Below are 13,104 nucleotides of genomic sequence, written 5' to 3'. Positions count from 1 at the left end.
TTTGAGTTCCTTTGTCCATGACAGAAAATGATTTCACCACCCCATTCCTTTTTCCACGCAACTTCATCTAAGGATGTAGAGTGAGTTTCCTGTAAACAGTAATTGTTACATTCCTTTTCTTTTAGAAATGTAAAGACTGATCTTTTTTTAATAATCTGCTAAACCATTACAATTATTACTGGCTATACTTATTTCACCCCTTACCATAACTAGATACTATTCTCAGTCTAAATTGACAATAATTAGTGCTTGTAAAGTTACTGCCATCAGAGGTATTACGACGGTCAAAACTAGAGCTTTCAAATGTCTGATTTCAAGAAATAGGTTCTAGCAATATTTGTTTTATTCCCTTGCGTGTTTGCCTGTGAGCCAATGCCACAGATGTTAGAAAATTGAGACAAGATCTTATGTGTGTAGTAAATCTGAGTATGTTGATGTGTATGATATTGGATGTGATTTAGTGAGAGTGTGTACAATGTCTGTATAAGAATAAGACTATAATGTGTGATGTCCAAATAAATAATAACTTCTTGATGGTAGTGGGGTGAACAGGCCGTGGCTCGGGTGGCTGAGATCTTTGATGAGATTCTTGGTCTTCCTGTGACACACGGTAGATGTCATTGAGTGCAGGCAGTGTAGTTGCCGTACCAGGTGGTGATACAGCCCAGCAGAACGCTCTCGATGGTGCATCTTTAAAAGTTTGTGATGGTGTTAGGGGCCAAGCCAAATTTCTTCAGCCTCCTGAGGTAGTACAGGAGGGTGCTGGGCTCACACCCCTGTGGGGCCCGTGTGTTGAGGATCAGCCTGACAAAGGTGTTGTTGCCTACCTTCACCACTTGGGGTCGGCCCGTCAGGAAGTCTAGGACCCAGTTGCACAGGGAGGGGTTCAGACCCAGGGCCCTGAGATTAGTGATGAGCTATGAGGGCATTATGGTGTTGAACACTAAGCTGTAGTTGATGAAAAGCATTCTTACATATGTATTCCTCTTGTCCAGGTGGGATAGGGCAGTGTGCAGTGCAATGGCAATTGTGTCATCCGTGGATCTGTTGGTGCAATATGCAAATTGTAGTGGATCTAGGGTGTCGGGTAAAGTGGAGGTGATATGATCCTTAAATGCACTTCCTGATGACAGAAGTGAGTGCTACACTGTTCAGTTCAGTAGCCTTTGCTTTCTTGTTGGGATGTAACCGTACACGTATTCGTATCGAACCGTTCGGTACGGACACCTCGGGTCGGTCTGCACTGAACCTGAATGATTACATTAAAAAAATGTGTATGTACAAAATAAAAAAAACTCTAGGAATAGGCTATGACTACACTGCGGTGTATGCCTTGAGTAAATCTGAGCTGAAGTAAACATGGTCTATTCCGTTAAAACAACTAAAGCCTATTGCACACGATGTAATGAGAATTCAAATTTTAATTGGCGAATTCCAAACTGTACTTTAGAGAGGCGCAGCCGGGAACTAGTTCTGTGCAATGACTAGTGTTGGGGATCGATAAACCAGGAGGATTTTCCCTCATCGTTTAAATCTCCAGTTTGAAAAACATTTTGGCTTCCCAGTAGATTACAACGGCGATGGACAGATAGAGTATGTCGCCACTGCTCAACGAGAATAGCCTATGCAGCTGCCAACACCACAAACATGTTGACACATTTACGCCAACACCACCCCAGTATTCAATGCTCCCGTCTGCATTCAAGCAGCCCTTCACAGCAAATTCTGACCGGGCCAAAGACATTCGAGAGCGATAAGTATGTTTATATCCGCAGATATGTTCACATACTTGTTCATTGAGAACAACATTGTGTTTCGAGCCACGTTACGAACTTCGCCCTCTCACACCCATTTCAGCAAATAGGTAATACAAGCTCTACAGTGCCTTCAGAAAGTATTCACACCCTTAGACTTTTTCCACTTTTGTTGTGTTAAAGTGGGATTCAAATGGATTTGATTGCAATTTTTTTGTCAATGATCTACACAAAATATTGTCAAAGTGGAAGAAAAATTGTAAAGTAAAACAATATTTTGATTAGATAAGTATTCAACCGCCTGAGTCAATACATGTTAGAAAGCATGAGAAGCTATTATCTGATAGCATGCAACCCCCCGAAATACCTGAAGGGGACGTAAAACAAAATAATTAGCGTAGCCGGCGCTACACAAAACGCAGAAATAAAATATAAAACATTCATTACCTTTGACGAGCTTCTTTGTTGGCACTCCTATATGTCCCATAAACATCACAATTGGGTCTTTTTCCGATTAAATCCGTCCATGTATACCCAAAATGTCAATTTATATAGCCCGTCTGATCCAGGAAAAAACAGCTTTCCAAAACGCAACGTAATTTTTTTAAATTAAAAAAGTTGCCTATAAACTTTGACAAAACACTTCAAACTACTTTTATAACCCAACTTTAGGTATTTGTAAACGTTAATAATCGATCAAATTGATCACGGGGCGATCTGTATTCAATAGCAGCTACTCTTGAAATCATGGTCCATTGCCTCTCTCCCATAAGCCTCTTCCTGTGTACTGGACGACAGGAAGTGCCTATTTCTCATTCCACCAAGGATTAATTCCAACAGAATTGCCAGTACTGGCGACATTGTGTGGTCGCTATCTATTTTCTCTTGCCATAGACAATTCAGAGACTGGCGGATGAATACTTTTTTTTTTGTGTGACCAGGTTTTTCTTGGGATTTTGCTTGCTGTTCACGTTCTGTTATAGTCACAGACATGATTTAACCAGTTTTAGAAAATTCAGAGTGTTTTCTATCCAACACATACTAATATGCATATACTATATTCCTGGCATGAGTAGCAGGACGTTGAAATGTTGCGCAATATTTAACAAGAGGTTATTAAGGGTTTCAGTGACTTCATTAGTTGTGGTTGCTGATGCGTATATGGTTGAATCATCAGCATACATGGACACACATGCTTTGTTTAATGCCAGTGCCAGGTCATTCGTAAAAATAGAAAAGAGTAGAGGGCCTAGAGAGCTGCACTGCGGTACACCACACTTTACATGTTTGACATTACAGAAGCTTCCATTAAAGAAAACCCTTTGAGTTCTATTAGATAGATTGCCATATCATGGATTCAGAGCTGAGGTTGAAAAGCCATAACACATATGTTTTTTCAACAACAGGTTATGGTCAATAATATCAAAGGCTGCACTGAAATCTAACAGTACAGCTCCCACAATCTTCTTATTATAAATTTCTTTCATCCAATCATCCATCATTTGTGTCAGTACAGTACATGTTGAGTGCCCTTCTCTATAAGCATACCGAAAGTCTGTTGTTAATTTGTTTACAGAGAAATAGCATTGTATTTGGTCAAACACTATTTTCTCCAACAGTTTGCTAAGAGCTGGCAGCAAGCTTATAGGTCTGCTGTTAGAACCAGTAAAGGCCGCTTTACCACTCTTGGGTATTGGAATGACTTTGGCTTCCCTCCAGGCCTGAGGACAAAGACTTTCCTCTAGGTTCAGATTAAAAATATGACAGATAGGAGTGGCTATTGAGTCAGCTACAATCCTCAGTAGCTTTCCATCTAAGTTGTCAATGCCAGGAGGTTTGCCATTATTGATCGATAATACTTTTTCCACCTCTCCCACACTAACTTTACAAAATTCAAACTGGCAATGCTATTCTTTCATTATTTGTTTATTTGAAAAGCAGACTGAACCAGGTTTACCTCTAAGAATATGCCTGTGCTTAGCTCCATTCCTTTTCTCTTTACCCCCACCCCCCACCCAAAATAAACTCTAGTCCTTGCCGATTACAAGCATACCCATAACACGATGCAGCCACCCCCATGCTTAAAAATATAAAGAGTGGTAACTCAGTGATGTATTGGATTTGCCCCAAACATTATGCACAAAAAGTTAATTTCTTTGCCAATTCCTTTGCAGCATTACTTTAGTGCCTTGTTGCAAACATGATGCATGTTTTGGAATATTTTTCTTCTGTACAGGCTTCCTCCTTCTCACTCTAATTTATGTTAGTATTGTGGAGTAACTATAAATGTTGATCCATCCTCAGTTTTCTATCACAGACATTTAACTCCCCATTGGCCTCATGGTAAAATCCCTGGGCAGTTTCCTTACACTCCATCAACAGGATCCCTGTAGATCTTTGTAGCAACAGGGCATATTAATAAACCATCCTAAGTGTAATTAATAACTTCACCATGCTCAAAGGGATATTCAATGTCTACCCGTCTACCAATAGGTGCCCTTCTTTGCGAGGTATTGGAAAACCAGCCTGGTCTTTGTCGTTGAATCTGCGCTTAAAATTCTATGCTCGACAGAGGGTGTCACGACTTCCGCTGATGTCGGCTCCTCCCCTTGTTCGGGCGGCGTTCGGCGGTCGACGTCACCGGCTTTCTAGCCATCGCCGCTCCATTTTTCATGTATCCATTTGTTTTGTCTTGTTCCCTGCACACCTGGTTTTCAGTCCCCAATCAATCTACATGTATTTATTCCGCTGTTCCCCCTCGTGTCTTTGCGTAAGATTGTTTTTGTGATACGTGTTTTTTTACGCACTAGGCTTGCGTGCGTTTTCCCTCGTGTTATTTCACGAAGCCTGTTTGTATACATTTGACGGTTGTGACTGTTTTTGCACGTTTTACACTTTGCCTTGTCGGCTGGAGGTTTTTGGACGCAGCTGCGTCCGTCGGTATATTCTCTCCTGCCGAAATAAAGTGTGCGCCTGTTCACAATTCTCTGCTCTCCTGCACCTGACTTCAGCACAAGTACGCACACGCCTGACAAAGGAACCTTACAGATGATTGTATGTGTGGGGTACAGAGATGGGTAGTCATTACAAAATTATGTTATACACCATTATTGCACACAGAGTTAGTCCATGCAACTATCTGACTTGTTAAGCACATTTGTACTACTAAATTATTTATGCTCGCCATAAAAACAAGTTGAATACTTGACTCAGTTTTTCATTTTTTATTCATTTGTAACTCATTCTAAAAGCATTATTCCACTGACATTGTGGGGTATTGTGTGTAGATCAGTCACACAAAATCTAAACGTAATCCATTTTAAATTCAGGCTGTAACAAAATGTGGAAAAGTCAAGAGGTGTGAATACTTTCTGAAGGCATAAGCAATGAGCAAGCTAAAGCCGAAGTTGTCAATGAGTTGGCCACTACAAGCTTACTACAGATGGATAGACCCGCAAGGCTACAGAAGGCTACTTAACAGTGACAAGCCCATCACATTAGCCTGGAGTGGGAAATGAGAAATAGCGTACTACAGACATGCCCTTTGAGTCACACAAGTATGCATCTTTTTCTCTTTGTAACAAAACATAGCATAAACCTATACAATGTCTGAAACATGTTTACATATTGATTTCACATGGATATAGCGCTTTATTTTAGTGTTGTTGTTTGCGTAATCGTGTGTTTTATTTAAGAAAATACAAAGTGCTGGTATTCCTTATTGTGCTCTCATGAGGCATTATATTACATGATCATATACTGTATGGAATCAGGAATACCAACACTTTGTATTTTCTTAAATAAACAAAAATGAACTAGTACCGAAACTAAGGGTGGGAATGTTTAAACACATTTCTTTGTCCCCCGCCCCCCCCCACTTAATTAAAATCACTGTTCATTTATCACGAAACATTTTCCGAGATACAGCCAATAGGTTGTGAAGGCCTGGGGAAGTTGTGCAACTCAAATAAAACTAAAGAGGAAGAGGCGAACTTTAGGCTACTTGGTGAATTTGGAAGTCATGCAAGACAAGACATTGCGAGATGCAGATTACCAAAACATAAGAGCAAGCTTCTGCCTCTCTCTTCCTCAAGCTGGCCTGCCTGCTCTACTTGCTCTGTCTCATTGCTAAGGATGCAAGTGTGTGTTCAGTCTTCAGTCTGTTGCATTTAGAATATCCTAATCCAGTGGTCGCCAACCGGTCGATCGTCGATCTTCAAGGCATTCCTAGTCGATCACCAAATATTTCTGTAGAAAAGCCAACGAACAATAAAGGCTTGCACTCCTTTATTTAAATAATGTTGAGCTGTTGCCAGTAGGTGCACTTGATTCAAAAGTCCTGCAAAGCAAAGCGTTCCCATGAGACAAAATACCTGGCGGACCGGCAATTCTGTGACTAAATCGAGTGCACCTACTGCGCTGCCCAATCCGATTGCTCAAATCACCGTGGCTACAGAGCTTCCATGACCCTGGCCACAGCCAAGTTTAATAGGCTACTAGCCTACGTAAGATTTAATATATTTTAAAATCATGACCACAGAGAGACTGTCAACGAATACAGCAAAGAGCTGAGTGAGTTCATGTTTAAGTTTATAATCAGCATGGTCACTGTTTTTATTCAACACTATTACAAAACACGCTTCTCCGTACTCGCTCGGGCTGCAATGAATGACTAGCCAAGTATCGATAGCCCTGCGTTTTATTATTATTAGCAGCTCGTCGTGTCAAATTTTAATATTAAGGAATATTTAACTTTCTTTGGTCATAGGAACAACATGAATTTCTGCATGAGGCAGATGCGGTGTGACTCAAGTTTTGCCATCAGGTGGAAGACGGTGTCCCCTCTCTCTGGTCAGTCTCACCAGAGGAAAGGAATGAGAGAGCAGGGACTGTGAGAGGCAGTTGGGAAAAATAGTTTTGAACGGTCATCCAAGTCGGAATTCCAAGTCGGAAACTCTTGACTTTTCGACCTGAAGACCACTGACGTTGTGATTTGACCTCGTTGACCATCAGATGCAGGTACCATCAGTCCAGTAAAATAAAATAAAAAGCTAATTATTTCAATTCATGCTCCACAGTGCCTCACAAGTGCTAAACCAACTGATCTATTTTGTTATCAAAGCTCGAGTTTTGAAATGTAATATGGTCTGATTAACAATATTGGCAGGCCAATCATATAGCCAATATGCTGTGATAATGTATTAGACCTACTGCCCAAACCTTATTCCTACTAACCTGTTTGTGTGAGGTTAATGTAAAAAAAAAAAAATCTGAGCAGTAGATATCAGCTTGCTTTTTGACTGCGAAAGTGATCTTGACTCAGAAAAAGTTGGTGACCACTGTCCTAGTCTATTCATGGAACCGATGTCTTCAGGCCAGTCTTCGGTTTTGCCTCATATTAAATTACAGTAGGCTACCTGTAGCCTGTATTGATTACACGTTTCAGCCTCGGCTGAAACGTGTTGTTTGTTTATCTGTCTGTTAGGGTAGGCTACACTACAGTTTTTAAATGCCGACATGGAACCTGCTTTGGTGATATGAATGGACATTTTACTTGCCTGTAAAGGAATGCCCACTGAAGAGGGACTAAAGTCCATCGATAGGCAACCAGAACTGTCAATCAAATAATCAAACACTCTGCTAAAAAATAACTTTGTTTATTAAACACAAAGACATTTATATTTATAGTGAACAAAAATATAAACCAACATGCAACAATTTCAAGGAGTTTACTAAGTTACAGTTCATATAAGGAACTCAGTCAATTGGAATTAATTCATTAGGCCCTAATCAAAGGATTTCACATGACTGGAAATAAAGATATGCCTCTGTTGGTCACATATACAGTACCAGTCAAAAGTTTGGACACACCTACATATTCCATGGTTTTTATTTTCTACATTGTAGAATGATAGTGAAGACATCAAAACTATGAAATAATACGCAATCCCATCTGGATTGAGCTTAGTGGGACTATGATTTGTTTTTCAACAGGACAATGATCCAAAACACACCTCCAGACTGTGTAAGGGCTATTTCACCAAGAAGGAGAGTGATGGAGTGCTGCATCAGATGATCTGGCCTCCACAATCACCCGACCTCAACCCAATTGAGGTGGTTTGGGATGAGTTGGACCGCAGAGTGAAGGAAAAGCAGCCAACAGGTGCTCAGCACATGTGGGAACTCCTTCAAGATTTTTGGAAAAGCATTCCAGGTGAAGCTGGTTGAGAGAATGCCAAGAGTGTGCAAAGCTGTCATCAAGGCAGAGGGTGGCTACTTTGAAGAATCTCAAATAGAAAATATATTTGGATTTGTTTAACACTTTTTTGGTTACTACTGTACACTATGCCATGTGTTACTTCATAGTTTTGATGTCTTCATTATTACTCTACAATGTAGAAAATAGTACAAATAAAGAAAAACCCTGGAATGAGTAGGTGTGTCCAAGCTTTTGACTGGTACTGTACCACATCTCCGTCACAGAGTTAATCAAGCTGTTGATTGTGGCCTATGGAATGCTGTCCCACTCATCTTCAATAGCTGTGCGAAGTTGCTGGATATTGACCTGTGTAATGATCATGCTGTTTAATCAGCTTCTTGATATGCCACACCCATCAAGTGGATGGATTATCTTCACACAGGAGAAATGCTCACGAACAGGGATCTAAACACATTTGTGCACAAAATTTGAGCGAAATAAGCTTTTTGTGCATATGGAACGTTTCAGGGATCTTTTATTTCAGCTCATGGGACCAACACTTTACGTGTTGCATTTATATTTTTGTTCAGTATATAACTTCATTGCCTGGCCCTAGCGGTCAAACAAACGTAACAGGACCATTATACTGCATTGTAAGTTCACCTGGAATTGTATGACTTTTTCTTATCATTTAACACACTTGAAGGCCTTACTCACATTGGCCACAGATATAGGGAGCACACAGTCCTTGTTAGCCCAATTTGCTTGTTTTCCTCAAAATGGGCAAAGAAAAGGTGTTTAGCTTGCCCAGGAGTGAGGCATCGGTGTTCGCGATGTGGTTGGCTTTCCCATTATAATCTGTGATTATCTGTCTGGAGTCCCTGACACATGCATCTAGTGTCTGAGCCGTTAGATTACAACTCCACTTTGTCCCTGTATTATAATTTTGCCTTACGGAGGTCATAGATGTTCCCAGTCACCATGTCGTGGTTAAATGTGGTGGTTCACGCTTTCAGTTTTGCGATTGCTGCCATCTATCCAAGGTTTTTGGTTTGGATAATTGCTAATCGTCAAAGTAGGAACAACATACTCTATGCACTTCCTGATGAATCCAGTCACCAAGTCAGTGTATACGTCAATACTATTCCCAGAGGGGAACCGGAAACATTTCCCAGTCCGAGTAATCAAAACAGTCTTGAAGCATAGATTCCGATTGGTCAGACCAACATTGAACAGCCCTTACCACAGGTGCTTCATGCATAAGTTCCTGTCTATAGGTGGGGAAGTGCAGGATGGAGGTGTGATCTGATTTGCCAAAGGGAGGGCGGAGGAAGGCCTTGTTCTCTCCACGTGTAGCACAGGAGATGTACTGGTAGAATTTTGGAAACATTTACCTCAGATTTCCTTTATTAAAGTCAACAGCTACGATAAATGTGGCCTCGGGATATGCGGTTTCTAGTTTGCACAAAGTCCGGTGTAGTTCCTTGAGAGCCATTGCTTGGGGGAATATGCATGACAGTGAACCAAATAACCAAATAAACCAATAAATTTCTCTCTGAAGGTAATGTGGTTGGCATTTAATGGTCAGGTATACCAGATCGGGAGAACAAAAGGCCTTGAGTTGGTGTACGTTACCACAATCACACCATGAGTTGTTAAATCATGAGACATACCCCTCCACCTTTGTTTTTACCAAATGGTTATTTCTTCCTGTCCTCGCAATGAACAGAGAACCCCGCTGGCTGTATGGAGACAATAAATCCATACAGCCATGATTCTGTAAAACTGAGTATGTTACAGTCCCTTATGTCTCACTGAAAGAAGATCCTCGCCCTGAGCTCGTTAGCAAGTAATATACTCTGAAGCAATGGATGATTTTCTCGCCGACTGAGCCTGATTAGAACCCCACTTCTCCCTCTCCTCCAATGTCAACGGTTTGGTGTAACACCAAGGATGAATGGGGCTGCCTCGGGAAGGATCCAGGTCAGAGAAGTGGCCACCGATCGAATGTCCAAAAGTTATTTTCGGCTGTAGGAAATAATACTACAAACATTCTGTGCAAATAATATAAGAAATATAAGAAATAACAGGGTGACCGTGTCTGTCGGCGCAATTTTGTCATGATCATAGCTTTCTAACGGACTGTTTGACAGTCTGTGCCCTTACTTGTGCGTGTGGTCCTCTTACCTGTGTGCTGGTGCCGAGCTTCTGGAAAATCTCATAGATCTGGTCCTTGAAACCCCGGCTCAACATCTCATCAGCCTCGTCCAGGACAAACATCTTGATGTACTTAGCAGCTGTAGGGGGAAGATGAGCACTTAGTTCAGACAACTTGAACACAAAATAGTCCAATCCCAATACTCCATTCAGTAAACAAATAATTTAATAAAACATACTGATGTAAACAACAACTTGAGAAAAGTATGACAAACAGTTATGTTATCTCCAGGGGTTAGAATTAAGATTATTTTCCAATCGTTTCGTTCTGGACAGAACAATTATTTTGTTCGTTCCGTTCCACTGTTCCAACCAGTAAAATAAAGATCTGAACCGGTTCGAACGCAAAAAAAGTATGTTTATATCGTTCCTTTCAGTTCCTTTTTAAACTTGTGAAATATCAATTTTTTTAAACATTTAGTTTGCCATTACATTACCTTACCAATCAGTGGGGATAGAGCAGCTTAATTGCTATGGAGCAGGCAAGCTATTTACATGCATTGGACAGATGAGTGTAGGGTGCGAGATGTGCCAGAAATGTTGTGGGTGGGGAGAGAGCGAGAGAGGGTGGAGGAAGAGGCTTGAAGTGCTGTGGATGTTGTTGTTGTGACAAGCATTTATACAATTATACTAACGCAGGAGCAGCTTCTATGAAGGAATTTTGAATGTCTTTGAACTTCAGAGTTGGCTTAACGTTGGACCAGCTAGCTAGCAAGCAAGCATGTGTGTGCAGAGTAGCACCAGAATTTTAATTTAAAACAAGTCTTACCTTTTTGTAGTTTATAAATCCAATGTGAAACATGAAAACGATAGTATCCTTAACTAGCATTGAATAGGTTAATCTATTCTCAAATTAAAAATCTCTCACCTCGTTTCTGAATCACGCTTGAAACGTTAATAGGCTACGAGACTATGCTTTGGAGGGGTAGGGGCAGGTTGTCTACACGCACACACGCTGGAAAAGATTTTCAGCTGGCGGGCAGGCAGGCAGACACGGGAATACATTTCTGAGTGGCAAAGTGTGGGCTTTGCATAGGCACTTTGTTGCGTTTTTTTGGGGGACTGAAAAAAATGCCTGAGAACGTAAAATAACATTATTTAAAAAAAACTGGAGTCAATTGATGCACCCGTGCTTCACAACTGTAAAACCTAATATGTCCCCAATAACGAAAGTGGAGATTCCCACGAACACGACAGTCTCTGTTGTTTGGGTCAATGATATCCACAAGCTTTACGGCAGTTGTCTGAACTCTGTCGCGGATGTCCTCATTTCGAAGAGGTCTTCTCAAAAAACTGACTGTCCAGACTGAACCGTTGGAGCTACAAACTAATATGCCACCAATATCAAAAGGGGACTCTCACAAACAAGAAGGTGTCGGTTGTTCTGCTCTACGCCAGTACCGGGCTGTAAAAATTGCAAAAAGTGCATTAGGGGGTAAAATGTGCCAAAAGGTTAAAAAAACACTTCAAAACCGTGTTTTTATTATTAATTTTTTTACTTTGTGTTTTGCCATTTATGAATGGTGTTATTCAAAGTGTTTCTATGGGTTATAGCAGTAAAGTCTAAATTCAATGTTTCATCAAATATATATTTTCTATACGTACAGAGGTCCTAAAATTCCAAATCAAATGGCTAAATTATAAATTTTATGATTATCTTAAAACAATTTCATATGTTAGCATAGTAGATATTGCGATCTAAGGGCTTAGACCTACAGGGTTAACCAGTACCCATGCTTTTAAAATAACCGTTCTGTTCCGGAACAGTATAAATCACTTTCGTTTGCTGTTCTGATTCTGTTCTTTGGGAAACAAATCCAATTCCAATCTATTGTTATCCTTTTGCGACTAGCAATCCCGGATCCGGGAGTGTAATCATAGCCTCAAACGAATTAGCATAACGCAGCGGACATAAATACCCCTAGAAACTTTTCCTATTCATGAAAATATGGTCCCTTACGGCTATTCTTCAACGGAAATGCGTAAAAAGACGTCACAATGCTGTAGACACCTGGGGAATACGCAGAAAACGTAAGCTAATTCGTAGCTCATTCACAGCCATATAAGGAGTCATTGGCATGAGGCGGTTTCAAAAAATGCGGCACTTCCTGATTGGATTTTTATCTGGGTTTTGCCTGTAACATCAGTTCTGTTGCACTCACAGACAATATCTTTGCAGTTTTGGAAACGTCAGAGTGTTTTCTATCCAAAGCTGTCAATTATATGCATAGTCGAGCATCTTTTCGTGACAAAATATCTTGTTTAAAACGGGAACGTTTTTCATCCAAAAATGTAAATATCGCCCCCTAGTCGCAAGAAGATATCTATACAAATCTGGTTACAAAAAAAAGATAATTAATGCAGAATAACACAAAAGTAAACAAAGACCCTGAGGACATTACTCACAGAGGAACTTGCGGTTCAACATGTCAAACACGCGTCCTGGCGTTCCAACCACTATGTTCGGAGCCTCAGCCTGGAGCTTTGTCACCTCGTTACGGACGTTTGTGCCGCCAATACAGGCATGGCAGGAGGCTCCCATGTAGTCACCGAGGGCCAGGATCACCTTCTGGATCTATTGAAGAGGAGAGGGAGTCAATACAATTTATTAAAACCCTTTTTCAAATCCGCAGTTGTCACAAAGTGCTTTTAGAGTAACACAGCCAAGACCCCAGAGAGCAAGCAGAAGCACAGTGGCAAGAGAAAGCTCCCCCTCTGGCACACATTTTACTACATTTACATGCACACAATACTCACGAAGACCCACATTACAATTCTATTCCATATGTTCTTAGTCGAGGTAATTCCATGGTCAAGATACTTTTAGCTTTTTCATACAAATTTGTATTAATTTGGCAAGCAACAATCTTCATAAGGAATCAGATTTTTGCAACTCAGTTATGAGTTTGTGCTCTTAGCATGAACCAGCACCGA

The 13,104-nt window shown here is 40.7% G+C and overlaps 1 protein-coding gene across 3 annotated transcripts in view; it reads right to left on the bottom strand.

The window, feature by feature from the left end:
- The window catches only part of LOC110534222 (eukaryotic initiation factor 4A-I), a 40,337-nt gene that overhangs the window by 15,984 nt on the left and 11,249 nt on the right, over positions 1 to 13,104 (bottom strand). For 2 of the 3 annotated variants that reach the window (XR_016483783.1, XM_021618946.3), the window contains exons 5-6: positions 12,577 to 12,745; positions 10,141 to 10,250 (exon numbers count right to left, since the gene is read on the bottom strand). Coding sequence is in view for 2 of the 3 variants with exons in the window: in XM_021618946.3 (XP_021474621.1) it covers positions 10,141 to 10,250; positions 12,577 to 12,745 (279 nt within the window). In the remaining variant the exon portion in view is untranslated. Of the gene's footprint in view, positions 1 to 4,963; positions 6,003 to 10,140; positions 10,251 to 12,576; positions 12,746 to 13,104 lie in introns of those variants that run through there. The other variant, XM_090187022.1, reaches the window with a different exon arrangement.

Source organism: Oncorhynchus mykiss, chromosome 10, assembly GCF_057628025.1.
Source record: "Oncorhynchus mykiss isolate SJ-2025 chromosome 10, ASM5762802v1, whole genome shotgun sequence".
NCBI lineage: Eukaryota > Metazoa > Chordata > Actinopteri > Salmoniformes > Salmonidae > Oncorhynchus > Oncorhynchus mykiss.
The sequence above is the reverse complement of the archived record's forward strand: the minus strand, read 5'-3'. Positions and strand labels throughout refer to the sequence as shown.